This window comes from Dermacentor albipictus, chromosome 6 (assembly GCF_038994185.2).
Source record: "Dermacentor albipictus isolate Rhodes 1998 colony chromosome 6, USDA_Dalb.pri_finalv2, whole genome shotgun sequence".
Lineage (NCBI taxonomy): Eukaryota > Metazoa > Arthropoda > Arachnida > Ixodida > Ixodidae > Dermacentor > Dermacentor albipictus.
Window position 1 is genome coordinate 98,905,116 of NC_091826.1, and position 14,751 is coordinate 98,919,866.

At 44.3% G+C, this 14,751-nt stretch overlaps 1 protein-coding gene across 4 annotated transcripts in view; it reads left to right on the forward strand.

Annotated features, from left to right (window-relative positions):
- LOC139061302 (calcium-activated chloride channel regulator 1-like) overlaps positions 1–14,751 on the forward strand; it is a 380,566-nt gene that overhangs the window by 50,071 nt on the left and 315,744 nt on the right. For all 4 annotated transcript variants that reach the window (XM_070541081.1, XM_070541084.1, XM_070541083.1 and 1 more), the window contains exon 5: positions 13,645–13,939. In XM_070541081.1, the coding sequence (XP_070397182.1) occupies positions 13,645–13,939 (295 nt within the window). The remainder of the gene's footprint in view (positions 1–13,644; positions 13,940–14,751) is intronic.

Here is a 14,751-nt window from a genome sequence, read left to right on the forward strand (position 1 = left end):
CAGGGCTTATGCCCTTCCCCCTCCCGAAATTTTTTCGTGCTGCCATGCACCGTCGACCAAAACAACCCCTGGCACCGGAAATTAAAAAATTAAATTATGGGGTTTTACGTGCCAAAATCCCTTTCTGATTATGAGGCACGCCGTAGTGGAGGACTCCGGGAATTTCGACCACCTGGGGTTCCTTAACGTGCACCTAAATCTAAGTACACGGGTGTTTTCGCAGTTCGCCCGCATCGAAATGCGGCCGCCGTGGCCGGGATTCGATCCCGCGACCTCGTGCTCAGAAGCCCAACACCATAGCCACTGAGCAACCGTGGCGGGTTCTGGCACCGGAAATCGTCCTAGATTTTGTGTACAGTGTATTTTTCACGCTCGAAGTGACATTTCAGCGCGAACATTCAGAACTCGGGCTGGATTTAGGGGCAGCGCACACGCACCAGCAGTCGCATTACACAAGGATTTAAGCATAAAATTTCAGGAGTGTTTTGATGGCTGCGGGCGCGTCGTGGCATCTCGCGGAAGCCGCGGAATCTACGGAGCGCATAGATTTGAATGCCGCAACTTTACGGGTATAAAGTTCTTATGAACTTTTGATGCGAAAGATGCATTGACATTTCCGAAGTCGTGCTTTAGATTTTCAATCCCCGAACTTTGTGGATTATACGTCAAAAACATTTGAATGCAAAGGTGCATTAACTTTTTTTAATGTTGTACATCGGACCATATAACGAGGCAAGCCAAATTAACGCACTATCAGACAAGTTGACAACGCACGCAGCGAAGTGCGATGAGATGAAGCTTTGTGATAGTTCATTTGTGCCGCCATGTCACAAAAAAGAATATCAAAATTTTTTTTCACCTACTCAACGCATACATGTCAAGACACTGAAGCCAGCAAGGGCGGCAACTGCGTTCTTATTTATTTTTCTATTTTGAATTTTATTCGCGAGAACACAATGAGCCTCCTCAATTTTCTTGTTCTCGCTTATCGCGGGCTGCCAGAGCCTGCCAAAGCGCATGCGTTCAACCGCGCGGCGCACTTCGTCGCGCGTTCGTTTTTCTCTGGCCGAGTGGGTTTTCGCCTGGCAGGGTTTTGGATGCTTTCTGTCTAGCATACGAGAAAAAGAAACAATGGTATTTCGCCAACATCACTGTGGGGCCTCGACGGATTGCAACAGGTTCGCTTGAGCGCAACTTCTCCCGAAAGTCTTATCTCCCCGGTGTAGGTAACCTGCTAGTATGCGAGTGGTTCTGCGTGTTCCAAGCATCTCACGTTTTCTTCGATATTGCCTCGGTAGCCACATTAGGCGCCCAAACTAGGCATCCGACTGTGGCCAACATGCTTTCCTTTGCGTTCCTCCGTTTCGGTGCCCCAGCCTAACAAAAAGAAATGAAAACGATAATGACATTCTTGCAGCGCAGATAATTGTCGCACGGTTAAAGTTCGATTTTCTTAATGCTTTTGAGGAAAGTAATGGGCCAACGGACGCTTCATTTGCCGGATACACTCATTAAATTACTGCGATAGCAATGATATGGATACTCTAGGCGCATTCCTACCGTCGCCATCGCCCTCATTTTGCGTATAAAGTCCCAAGGGCGATAACATTGTGAACACACTCCACACGCTGTATGTGTGAGTGAAAGCGTGGGAGGAAGGGAGGGGAGGAGGGGTTGGCATGGGTGAGCCGACGATGGTGGCTCAGTCTTCTGTGCACAAGGAAGTAAAGCACGAATACATCGCGTGATACATCATGCGGAGTGCAGGGGGGGGGGGGGGGACTGCATGCATTCTAATTGGTCCCCTGAGTTACTAAGCAAGGCAATATCATCAGCGAATCGCAAGTTACTACGGTATTCTCCATTAACTTTTATCCCCAAGTCTTCCCTATCCAGGTCTCTGAATACCTCCTGTAAACACGCTGTGAATAGCATTGGAGATATCGTATCTCCCTGCCTGATGCCTTTCTTTATTAGGGATTTTGTTGCTTGCTTTATGGAGGACTACGGTGGCTGTGGAGCCGCTAAAGATATCTTTCAGTATTTTTACATACGGCTCGTCTACACCCTGATTCCGTAATGCCTCCATGACTGCTGAGATTTCTACAGAATCAAACGCTTTCTAGTAATCAATGAAAGCTATATATAAGGGTTGGTTATATTCTGCACATTTTTCTATCACCTGATTGATAGTGTGAATATGGTCTATTGTTGAGTAGCCTTTACGGAATCCTGCCTGGTCCTTTGGTTGACAGAAGTCTAAGGTGTTCCTGATTCTATTTGCGATTACCTTAGTAAATACTTTGTAGGCAACGGACAGTAAGCTGATCGGTCTATAATTTTTCAAGTCTTTGGCGTCCCCTTTCTTATGGATTAGGATTATGTTAGCGTTCTTCCAAGATTCCGGTACGCTCGAGGTAATGAGGCATTGCGTATACAGGGTGGCCAGTTTCTCTAGAACAATCTGACCACCATCCTTCAACAAATCTGCTGTTACCTGATCCTCCCCAGCTGCCTTCCCCCTTTGCACATCTCCCAGGTCTTTCTTTACTTTTTCCGGCGTTACCTGTGGGATTTCGAGTTCGTCTAGACTATGTTCTCTTCCATTATCTTCGTGGGTGTCACTGGTACCTTATCAATCTCTATAAAACTCCTCAGCCACTTGAACTATCTCATCCGTATCAGTAATGATATTGCCGGCTTTGTCTCTAAACGCATACATCTGATTCTTGCCAATTCCTAGTTTCTTCTTACTGTTTTTAGGCTTCCTCCGTTTCTGAGAGCACATTCAATGCTATCCATATTACACGCAGCCGTGCGTAGAGGTAGAGGAAAGCGCAGCGGTGGCGTAGAGGTACAACACCCGCCTCGCGTGCAAGAGGTCCGTGGTTCGAATCCCGGTGCCGGCAATTTTACTCCGGATTTAAAAAAAAATCTGCGTGTTGATAAAAGTGCACAAACAGGCCTGGAGTGTGGCCTGATCCCGGTGACCAGAACCGGTAACGCACTCCCTCACCAGAGCAGGATTGGCCACCCTGGTGCAGTACTTGGCCACAACCTCCTATATGAACACAACTTGTATTTAGGGGCACGTTATGGAAACCCAGGTGGTGAAAACTTCCCGAGTCCTCCGCTACGGCTTGCCTCATAATCAGGAAGTCGTTTTGGTACGTAAAACCCCACAATTTTTTTGTTCGCTGTCACACTCTATTGATTTTATCAAGCTGTATCTTCGCATTTGTGTATTACATTGTATCTTCGCATTTCTAATGCACGAGGGCCAGTCAAATGAAAGTGAGCCAATCCATCCCGCGCAGTAATGGTTGTGTTCATTATCTTCGAGGCATGCGCGTAGCACTCAGGCATTTCTCATTTCGAAAAGTGACATGCAGGTGTGAGTCTAAATGTTCTTTGATGCTCTCATACACTGGGCTGAACGTGGCTGCATGACATAGTGAACGCTCAAAAAGTTGAACAGCGTAGTGTCGTGAGGTTTTTGACCGCTGTAGGTGTTTCCCAAAAAGAAATTAGAGGCCGTATGGCTGTCGGGTACTTTGAACATTGCATTTCACTGGCCACTGTAACGCGTTGGAGCCACTGGTTAAAAGAAGGACGCGAAATATTTGAAAGACGATCCAAGACCGGGCCAAAGTCACCACGAAATCACTTCCAACACAATTGCAAAGCTTGATGAGCTGATTAGACCAGAACGGAGGATGAGTATCGATGAACTGGCAGAGCCTGTGAACATCAGTCATGGTTTGGATCAGATATTTCATGGACATCACAGTTATTGGCTCTTGTGCGCGCAATGGATGCCCAAGATTTTGCACCACCGCCTGAAGATGGAGACGTTCGGCACTGCCTTGACTCATCTGATCTGGCATCACAATGAAGGTCACGACTTCTTGTCTGCAATTGTAACCGGGGAGGAATCATGATTGCTGCTACTTCGAGCCTGAAGCTAGACGACAAAGCGCGCAACGCAAACATTCAAAGCCACCATCCCCAAAGAAAACAAAGGCCGTCATTTCCGCCGGAAAGTCTCGTAGACCTTCTTTTTTTGTCGTCAGGGGCCATTCCTAATAGAATTTGTTAAATCTGGAGAGTCTATCAATCGTTTCCGATATTGTGAAATGCCGGATTGCCTGCTTGTCGCAATCAAGAACAAACAGTTGGAAAATTGACGTCTGGGGTCATCTGGCTCCACGACAATGGCTGTGACTACGTTGCTGATGTGGTTAATACAAAATTGGCAGATTTCAAGTGGGAAACGATGTAACATCCACCATAGAGCCCGGATCTGTCGCCTTGTGACTTCCACATTTTGGGGCAATTGAAAAGAACAGCTCAATGAAACCAGATTTGTGCCGGACGATAACGTGAAAGAGTCAGTTATAGACTTTTTTTAAGCAGCAACAGAAGGAGTTTTATGAGACAGAAATCACGCGAGTCGTTACTCAGTGGACCAAATGTCTAAATCCTCATGGATACTACTTTTCAATAAAGTACGCCGTTTGTCATACATTAGCATTGGCTGACTTCGTTTGACCCGCTCTCGCATATTTTTTCTGGACTCCTGATTTTTATATGTGCTCGCTGCTGCAACTATAATTTCTGTGCAATTACTCACGATACACGACCGGTGACAGCTGCTTCTGCGCAATACATTGGGACGGACAAAGCACAGCGTCATTAGGATTTTTTACTCGCCGTTGAATATGTACAAAAGTGCACACAAAGCTCTTGAATGAGAAAGATTGACGAACATATTTTTCCTCAACTTGTTCATTTACCAGCCCTAACATTTTTCATATGAGCGGCATGCACTGCGTTGCTCATTTCGAAATGATATATTTCTAAAGTTAGTGTTATGTTTTCTTTAATCATTGAGTAGACAAAAAACATGGGCACAATTTTCAGTACTTGAGAGTATATTTTTTATGCAAAAATACATATTTTACTTGTCTTGTGTCAGTGATTGACGCACGCTATGTACCAGAGCTAATTCCGGCGTTTAGCTTAGCCACGTCGTTCCATGAACATCTCTCACGCATGCTCTCCACGGAAGTAATCCATTCGCCTAGGTTGTCGTTGTCTGCTACGGAGAACATTGGGAGAGTTGCTGTAAGGTCAGGCATTGTAGTGATCTGGATTGCAGCACTTTCGTTGACCGGTCGTGTAGCGTCGTCACCGTTAACCACGTTGACTGGGTTACCTTGCGATGTCATTTGTCGTTCCAAGAGTCGCGCCATCATTTACATCGCCGTTGCGAGCATCGTGAGCTCCGTTGTACTGCACGCGTTTACAGTTCGTCTTGTCGTGGGCGTTTCAGAATAAAATCTATTTCGTTGCACGTCTTGGAGCGACTCGTCAGTCCTGTACTCGTCGTTCAGCGTGGAGTGCTTCGCTTCGTCGTCTCGATCCACCATGTTGGCCGTCCGTGCACTCGTTGCACGCCGCGATTCTTTTCGAGAATGGGGCGTCGTTCGCTGGCACCGTGCAGGCCAGAGACGTTCTGATTGGCTTTCGCCCCGCGTCGTTCACCTCATTCAGCTTAGTCCTCACACCGTGGTTTCAGCCGCCGTGCTGCGTGCTCGTCGCGTCATGGCCCTCATGCATGTGCCGCCATGTCAGTTACCGTTGTCGTTTGCTCACGTTGAATCTGGTATGTTTTCCGGTTGCTTGTCCGCGCTGGTGTCGTTAACGGATCCTCGTTGCCATGTCAGTGCTGGATGCACACGCTGACACGACCGGTGATCAAAAAACAACTGAATTTATTAGCGATGGTTGCAGATTGCACGATCAGCTATCGGCGAGCGCGTCCTCCGGCCCCGAACGCTCGTCCTCACGTGACGTGTCTCCTTCCGCCTCGCTCGCCAGTCGCTTGCCGTACTTCTCCCGCTTGCCGAGAGGTGCCGCTAGTCCTCAGCTAGCACTTGACAATGCGTGGCGTTCAGGAATTTGTTTGGAGCATCTTTGACAAAGGCAATGCAATTATTATTCATATGATATGAAATTGTTTATTTGCCATCCTGTACATTTACACATGGAGGGACTGTAGATCAAAAGCAGTGCTTCAACAGCTTGACGTGTCCACAATCCCTGTTTCTGCAGGGAGGCAGCATAACATATGCGCACATACATATACATACATATATGTAGCTGTGTACATAGCTGGAATGACAGGTTACTCACTCACACTTTCATGTCAACAAAAGAATGCAACAACACAGATACATAACGCTACCAGATATTACATCGAAACCGTATACATCAGTTTCAGTTCCTTGGATGATGACGTGAAAAGATCAAATCGGACGGAATTATAGTAATTTAACAGTGTTGGTATTGTGTATTTAAGACTTTGCTTCCCATAGTTTGAACTTGGTGTTGGTACTAACCAATTCTCAAAATGTCTGGTAACGTAATTTGTAGATTTTCTCTGAAGTTGGGCTAGAGTACGCAGGTTGCTGATATTTCGACGGATTTCCAGTTTATATACATGACTCAGACGATATCTGTAGAGATGGTGAGCTGGGATCACACCAGAATTATTAAAGAAGGTTATTGTCGATGCTGTGCAGGAAGCGTTATATGCGTTGCGGAGATACTTCTTTTGTAACAGGTCAATATGTTCTAGATTGGTGGATGTTGTATTACCCCATACTAATTGGCAATAGTTTAAATGTGATTGGAAAAGTGAATTGTACAGCAAGAGTTTAATGCGCGTGGAAAGAATGTATCTCATACGGCCTACTACACCAGTTATTGTGCTTATTTTGCTTAGAACGTGTTTGACGTGATTGTCTCAAGACATGTTCGCTGAAAAGAAGACACCCACACATTTGAAGGTCTCGACTATTCCAATAGTGTTTGAGTTTAATACAATGTCTTGATGGGGAGGTATTTGCTTGTTTTTCGGTCTGAATATAACTGCTTTTGTTTTGTTTGCATTTATCTTCATTAAGTTCACTCTCGACCATTCCTCTAAGGATTTCATTGCATTGTTGCATTGTTCTATAAGAACTTGGATATTATTAACACTGAAGAAAATACTCGTGTCGTCCGCGTAGATAATAAACCTTGCCTGAGAGTTAGTATTGACGATATCATTCAGATATATATTAAAAAGCAAAGGCCCTAAAATACTTCCCTGTGGCACCCCACAATGGACAGCTCTAGCCTTAGAAGTAAAGTTGTCGATTTTCACAATTTGTGTTCTCTCAGATAAGTAGGATTTCACAAGAGATAGTGCCTGTCCTCGTATTCCATAATAGTTTAATTTCTCCAATAAAATGTTATGATCAACTAAGTCAAAGGCCTTATAAAAGTCTACGAAAATGCCAACAACTATAGCTTTGTTTTCAAACTCTGTTAATATATATTCTTTTTGCTCTACTAATGCTAACTCGACTGACTTTTTCTTACGAAAACCAAACTGGTGTGGTGTTAATAGGTTATGTTTCTCAATAAAATTTGTCATCCTCGAATGCAAAATTTTTTCAAGCACCTTTGAAAAGATTCGCAAAATAGATACTGGCTTGTGGTTTCCCAAATCATTACGATATCCTTTTTTATATAGAACAGTTACTTTCGCAGACTGCATCTTCACCGGAAAAATTGCCGATTCCAAACACATGTTAAAAATATGGGTGGGTATTGGGGCAATGATTTCAGCTACATGTTTAATTGGGCACACTTGTAAACCGTCAATGTCACAACTACTGCTATTGTTTAAGGTTTTTATAACTGACACGATTTCATTCGGTGTGACGGGCTGAAGGTATATTGTGCTCTCGTTGTTAGTGCAAATATATTAACTAGCATGACAGTTTGTAGTGTGAGTACTAGCCATACCTGTGAAAAAATATTAAATGCATCAGCTAGTTCATTGCCTGATAATTCTTGGTCATTAATTTGTAACTGCAATAAAGGTTTGTGGCAAACATTACGATTCAAAAGTCGGTTCAACCTCGCCCACAGTAGACTGTGTTTATGGCTTTCGATGTCCAGAAAAGATGAGTAGTATGCTGTGCGTGCATGCCGTAACTTCTTAGTTAACTTGTTTCGATAATTTTTAAATATGGCAAGGTCATCCGTTGATCGCGTGTGGAGGAAATGTTGGTATAGCTTGTCCCTCATTTTCATTTCATTACGTAAATCAGGTGTAATCCATGGTTTCCGGGTTTTTCTACTTTTCCTACGTGTCCTGGAAGGAAAGCTGTGGTGGTATAGGCGGGAAAATATATCAATGGACATATTGTAAGCCTCATTGGCATCTGTTAGGTTAGTTATCACATCACAATCTATTGTCAAAAGGGTATCACAAAAATATTTCAGAGTTGTGTCTGTAATAATTTGGTATGACAATGGTGGGAACTTTTTTCCTCTTAATCCGCTTATTTCAGAACACACAAACACCGGCAAATGGTCACTGATAGAACAAGATAAGAGTACGGATTTTATATTTGACTGTAAGGAATTAGTGATAAATAAATCCAGAGTTGACTGGCCTTGAGGCGTAACCCTAGTAGGCGTGTTGATTAAGTTGACAAAACCGTTCGATAATATAACCATATTGAAAGAATTCGATGACTGACTATTCGAACCCATGTCAATGTTGAAATCTCCGCCAGCTATTAAAGTTTTGGAATTATGATTTTGAACCACATATGCAATAAGTTGATCGTAGAACTTTATAAACGCCGGTATATCACCAGTCGGTGGTTGATAGCACACAGAAAATACATGCGTACCAGTGCATAGTGACATTAGTTCATAGTCAGGTGAAATCACATAAGAATCAAGGATTTGACATTCAACGTCATCTGCAATCAGCAACGCTACTCCACCCCCTCGAGAGTGTGACCTGTTTAAATAGTATGTATTATAATTAGGCAACCTAAATATATCACTTTCAGAAGTGCTCCATGCTTCGGTTAGCATGATAACGGAAAATTGAAAGGAAAATGCTGTAATTAGCTCCTCCAAGCCCGATATTTTGTTTCTCACAGATCGCGTATTTAGGTGGATACATTTTATGGAGGTTGTAGTAAACGTTGCTACAATTTCATTTACATCATTTGGTAAGTAAAACTCCACTTCATCATACTTCCCTCAGATATTGCAACCAACTCCGCTGTTTAGAGCTCCGCAAGTTCATCCTTATCCTTAATGTGAACTGCATGAGCTCCCTCGGTCTTCCGTACAAGGACCTTGCCATTGACGTGCCAAACAAACTTATAACCCTTTTGCCTTGCCGCTTCTTTCGTAGCCCGTAGAAGCTCCCTGCTGTGTCGAGTCAGATTTTCTTGAAAGACAATTCGAGGGTTGTCGCCAGTGAGGGTGTACTTTTTTTAGCCACGCATCTCTGGTCTCTTGCTTTGTGAAGCGGATAATAATTCCTGGCACCTTGTCTTGCTTAGCGAGCAGCCGATGCACGGATGCGATATCAGCCTTTGTAAGCTGAGGTACTCTAAGCTTATCAGCGACTTCATTTAGAGAGTTCATCAAGTTCTCACCCTCCACAACAGGGATTCCGTGAACTTCCAAGTTCAGTCGCCTACTTCGGAACTCAAGATCATTCACCTGTCGTATAAGGCCGCATTCTGCAGATGCATGTGCCTTTTCTCTTTCTTCCAGTTCTGTCACCCTTTTTCTTAGCTCCTTGATTTCAGTGTCTTGCTTAGTTATCTTTCCCTGAAATTCATCGAATTTCTGGGATAGAAATTGAACCGACTGTTCCATGCTATTTACTTTTCCTATTAAAGACGGCAAGCCCTCAAGTTTCTCGTTTATCGATGCAAGAACTAAATGTACGTCAACTTCATCGTCACTGCGACTACCCCGAGGGCCCATGCTCTTACATGTCATGCACTTCCAGGCCTTCTTTGCCGTTTCCGATTTGGATTTGTATGATTTTTCTAGCAGGCCAGCACACTTCCCGAAATGGTACATGTGTAAACACTCGCTACATATCACAGACCCTTCATCCTCTAAAGGTAAGTGGCACGATAAGCAGGTGTCGGGCATAGTGCAATAAACGCACAAACAGACAAGAAAAAAGAACAAGGAGCTAGAACGTTCTGCAAAGCAACTACTGGTTAAACATGTTGTATCATTCTATAGCAGCAATGGCAGCAGTGGCAGCAGCGGCAGCAGCGACAGCTTAAATAAGAGAAAGCAGCAGCGGTACAAAATAATGTCAAGGATAACTAACCTGCAACAGCAGTGTACACAGAATCAGACGTGTTTCCAGATGCTGCCGCCGCTGCCAAAAGACCACCGACTGGGAGACGCCCCCTTACATCAGGATGCGATGTGTCGAACTGCGCTTGCGCAAATAGAGTCCGTCAGAATCGCGAAGACAGGAGCGGCGCACGGTCGAGCAGAATTCGTCGCCGAGAACCGCTGACGATAAGAGTGCCCGCAAGAAGGCAGTAGATGCGAAGATGCTCAGGTACGGTGGAAGTCAGCACGGCTCCGATGCGGCTCCAATGCGGCTTCTCCAACAGCCTGCAACAGCAGTGTACACAGAATCAGATGTGTTTCCAGATGCTGCCGCCGCTGCCAAAAGACCGCCGACTGGGAGACGCCCCCTTATATCAGGATGCGATGTGTCGAACTGCGCTTGCGCAAATAGAGTCCGTCAGAATCGCGAAGACAGGAGCGGCGCACGGTCGAGCAGAATTCGTCGCCGAGAAACGCTGACGATAAGAGTGCCCGCAAGAAGGCAGTAGATCCGAAGATGCTCAGGTACGGTGGAAGTCAGCACGGCTCCGATGCGGCTCAAATGCGGCTACTCCAACAGCCTACAACAGCAGTGTACACAGAATCAGACGTGTTTCCAGATGCTGCCGCCGCTGCCATTCTACAAATTCTATAAGGTGGAGGCCGAGCGCAAACGTGAGCCTCCCCCCTCCCCCCTGAACCACATTTCTGGCTGCGCTACTGATACTAGTTGCTTATTTGTTGAGCTGCATTTGAATTATCACTCATTTATCTTGTTTCTAATCAAAATACACGTTTGTGAATGAAAGCGTGCGACTCTACAGTTATTTATTTTACGGCGTGTCCTATATCCATGCGACTTAGCTTTGCTCCTTGGTGTTTTGTCGCTTTACTCAGTACCTACTTTTTTTTAGTGTGTGTTGGGTGCCTTAAAATCCGCTGCACCTGCTGCGAATCGACGTCCAACCGGGCTTGCTGCACTCTCGTTAAATTGTATCGCCTCACACCAAGTTCAAGCAAGCCCACCTTCCCTAGTTCGTTAGTTGTTCGTAGCAGCCAACGCTTCTCAGAAACTGTGCGAGTTTGTGTCCCCTTTATTCCTGTTTTAACACTTCTTTCAATGCAGTCCAAATGTCATGGTCGTTTTCACATTGACCAGATGACATACACATGCTTCGTACGATTGTATAACGACTAGTCAAAGAACAGGTTACAAATCATACCTCGGTCGCCAATCACCCCCATTCAGTATTTATTCAAAATTAAATAATCTCCATGCGTAAATTCAAGTCGATGGCCGCAGTAGAACTCGTGCTGTTTCCGTCGTACGATCGTTGTCAACGTGGTCGTCATGTTGTAGCTGTCGTGACATACGCATGCTCGCGCCACATGCACAGCAGATTGATTTACGCAAACACGTTGGTTCACCTGCTATAACTTTGCACAAGCCCGAAGATGCTGTTTGGGATTCTGCAAAACCTACAAGTCGTTTGGCATAACATAGGTTCCCGCACTGCGTGGGGTCAGCATTAGTATTTTTCTACGAAGATTATTTGCCAAAAGAAAGAAAATTTCACTAAAATTTACGCTAAATTTCGCAATTATATGAGCTCACTCATTACTGCAGCAGCCTATTTTAAATCTAAAAAGTTCACGTCTACCTGCCCCTAAACCATAACATATTTGCAAAATAGGAGCTCGGTACCTGAATGATTCTATTCGTAGTGATCGTTACGAATTCTTGAGCACGTTATCGCGACCAGGGTATCACTTTGACGCGGGCGTGATGGACATCGCACGAAACTTGCTTTAGGTACCGATGCGCTAAACCATTATAGGTGGCTGCTTGACAGTTCAGAGGACACTCCGCATTGTTTGTGGTGGGACGGTTGAAGTCTAAAACTACTCGAGGAGTGAGCACATTAAAGAGGAGGACAGAGCTACCGGTCACTATGTCGAGAACACAGAGACAACGCGTGCTGCAGGCAAGGTACTGCACTTGGCTTAGCAACAAGGTACCCGAATTACCTCTTTAGAGAGCACGGGAACGTGATGAAGTGGAAGCAAATATTCATGCTCAAGACCAGTGCTGCGAAAGCGGTAATCGACGCTAAGGAGAACAGCGCGCGTTATCGGAAATGGCTCTAATAAAGTTTGTATCGGTCCATCGTAATTGATCACTTCTGTATTCCTATTGCGCTCCAAAATTTAGTTGTGTAACTAATAATTTGAGAATACAAGTTCTCCAGCTGCTATAGAACCCGCTTTCCTGTGTGCCGAAAGAGCATGTAGGCCTTGAGAAGAATGCTTAAAAGGTAATTAACTTCTTTTCTTTTTGTAGTATACCACACTCCCATATTCTATTGAATGACTGGAAAAAATTGCGAGCAATGCTTTGGTCTCATGTTTTTGTGAACCAGGATATTCATATGTTCATTATTCCTCTTGCTGAGGTTAGGGAGGCGGCAACTTAGTGGCGTAGAGGTGCTATGTTTATTACGCAAGCCGGCCGTGCTCAAAGCGCCTAAAGAATCCTACTATGGCGGCGGTGCAGCTTAGCGCTAAACGTGTTCCCTTCTGTACGCCATATTTAGGTAATCGATGCCATCACTACTGTAATGATTGCTCTACAGGCGCCACCTCCTAAGGGAAAGTAAGATATTGCGTGGTAAAGAAAATGCGAGTAAGTTTGGTTGCCTTGCGGCGGAACGATCGTTAAGTTGGTTAGGAGTGTAATGAATTTTCCTTGTATATAAAGCTTTAGGAACGTAGGAATGTCGAAAAGAATGGGCAATACATAAAGAAAAATACGGAGTAAGAATCTCATCACTTCTAACAGTCACAGCAGTTAACATTTCATACCGGTTGATATGCATAAGTTTAATTGTAGCGTTCTATGGTGGAATCGGTGTGGCTTAGAGGGCGCACAAGACTCTCCGGAGGTCATGCTTGTGATAGTGGAAATGGAGGAGGTTTGGCTATATCGGTGCTGGCAATAATTCAACGCGGAGATCACGATAGTCCAAAGGGGGCAAGAAGGATGATCGCCGGCCTCTGAGAAGCTATTGCGAAACAAGTGTAAGCTGCCTTGCAATAGAGACCTCTTTGTTAGACCCGGAGAGCTGCTTCCCTGTAGTAAGTTTACGATACTGGGACAGGATTTGCTAAATATATGTAACCGGTGGCGCATTGGTCAGAATGCAGAGGACGCTTAACTTGGTGTTACGGTTACTGAATGTTGGCTCCGCGCATTGCCGAATGCATGATATCCGCATAACAATATAGACCACAGAAAATTGGCAAGTTTTCTGCTGGTTAGGCAATTTTTCTTCATTGTTGGTGTATACGTTGGTGTACTTTGTGGGCTGAGTTGAGCCTTGCCAGGCGAAAACGCTCTGTTTTTACATGCAGGTCCTACTTCAGTCTTCATCCAAGTTCCTTCACCTGGCGACTGGTGGACGAGTTTTCATCAAGAAAATCCTTTTGCTATTCCCAAACACGTGGCCCGAAAGGAGCACCGCTCGAAACTTACCTAATATATGCTTCTCAAAAAGTGATGTCCGTGTTGAACTACCAAATATACCTAAAGTAGATCCGTTCGCAACAAAACTGCGCAGGTCTTGTGGAAAACGTGGGGACTTCATTCGAATATCCACCGACGTCTTAGAGAATGTGACCGCATCGCCAAGGGATCTAGAAATAGCAGGTATGGCAATTTTCTGTCAAGCTTTCTGTAACAGCAATATCAAAGTAAATAATAATAATAATAATAATAATAATAATAATAATAATAATAATAATATAACAGGAAAAGACATTTATTAAGCGTTTATCACACGGCCCAGGAACATCTACGAAGCCTTTCTCCTGGAGCACCTTAAAAGTAATACGCTAGACGCAATTCACAGAAACGAAAATGTAACGAAAATAAATAGCGTCAACGAAAACAGGGGAACGGGTCTAAACGGGAGTTAATAAATAAATTATCTGTACGTGCAGCAAACCCAAGGGATGAAGTATAACATTTGTAAATGCATGCAGGATACAAGCCAAATCAATCAATTAATTATTTGAAATGGCTCAGGCCAAACCGTAACGTCTCAGTGCTGGGGCACGCATACATAAAAAGTTATAAACGAAGCAATAATATTGAATAAAGGGAAAATCAGACATCCACCCATTCGTAGCAATTGCTACGAATGGGTGGATGTCTGATTTTCCCTTTATTCATTACTTCTCTCCACCTTGCGGGTTTCCGCAGAACTACTACGTCAAGCAAGAATATTAATAACGAAGGGATGGCCACGAAATCATATGTCTTACAAATACAAAAAATAAATTGAAGAAATTATGAAAAGTGACAAGGAAGATCAACAAAAGAGAGCCGCAGGCCAGTTCAAGAATGTCTGAAACCACGAAGCAACAACGCAAATCTAAGAACAAGAACAGTGAGTTATGAAAGATATTGAGGTCATGAAGCTAACCCTTAGGCAGACTCATTGTTTTATAGAAGACTGA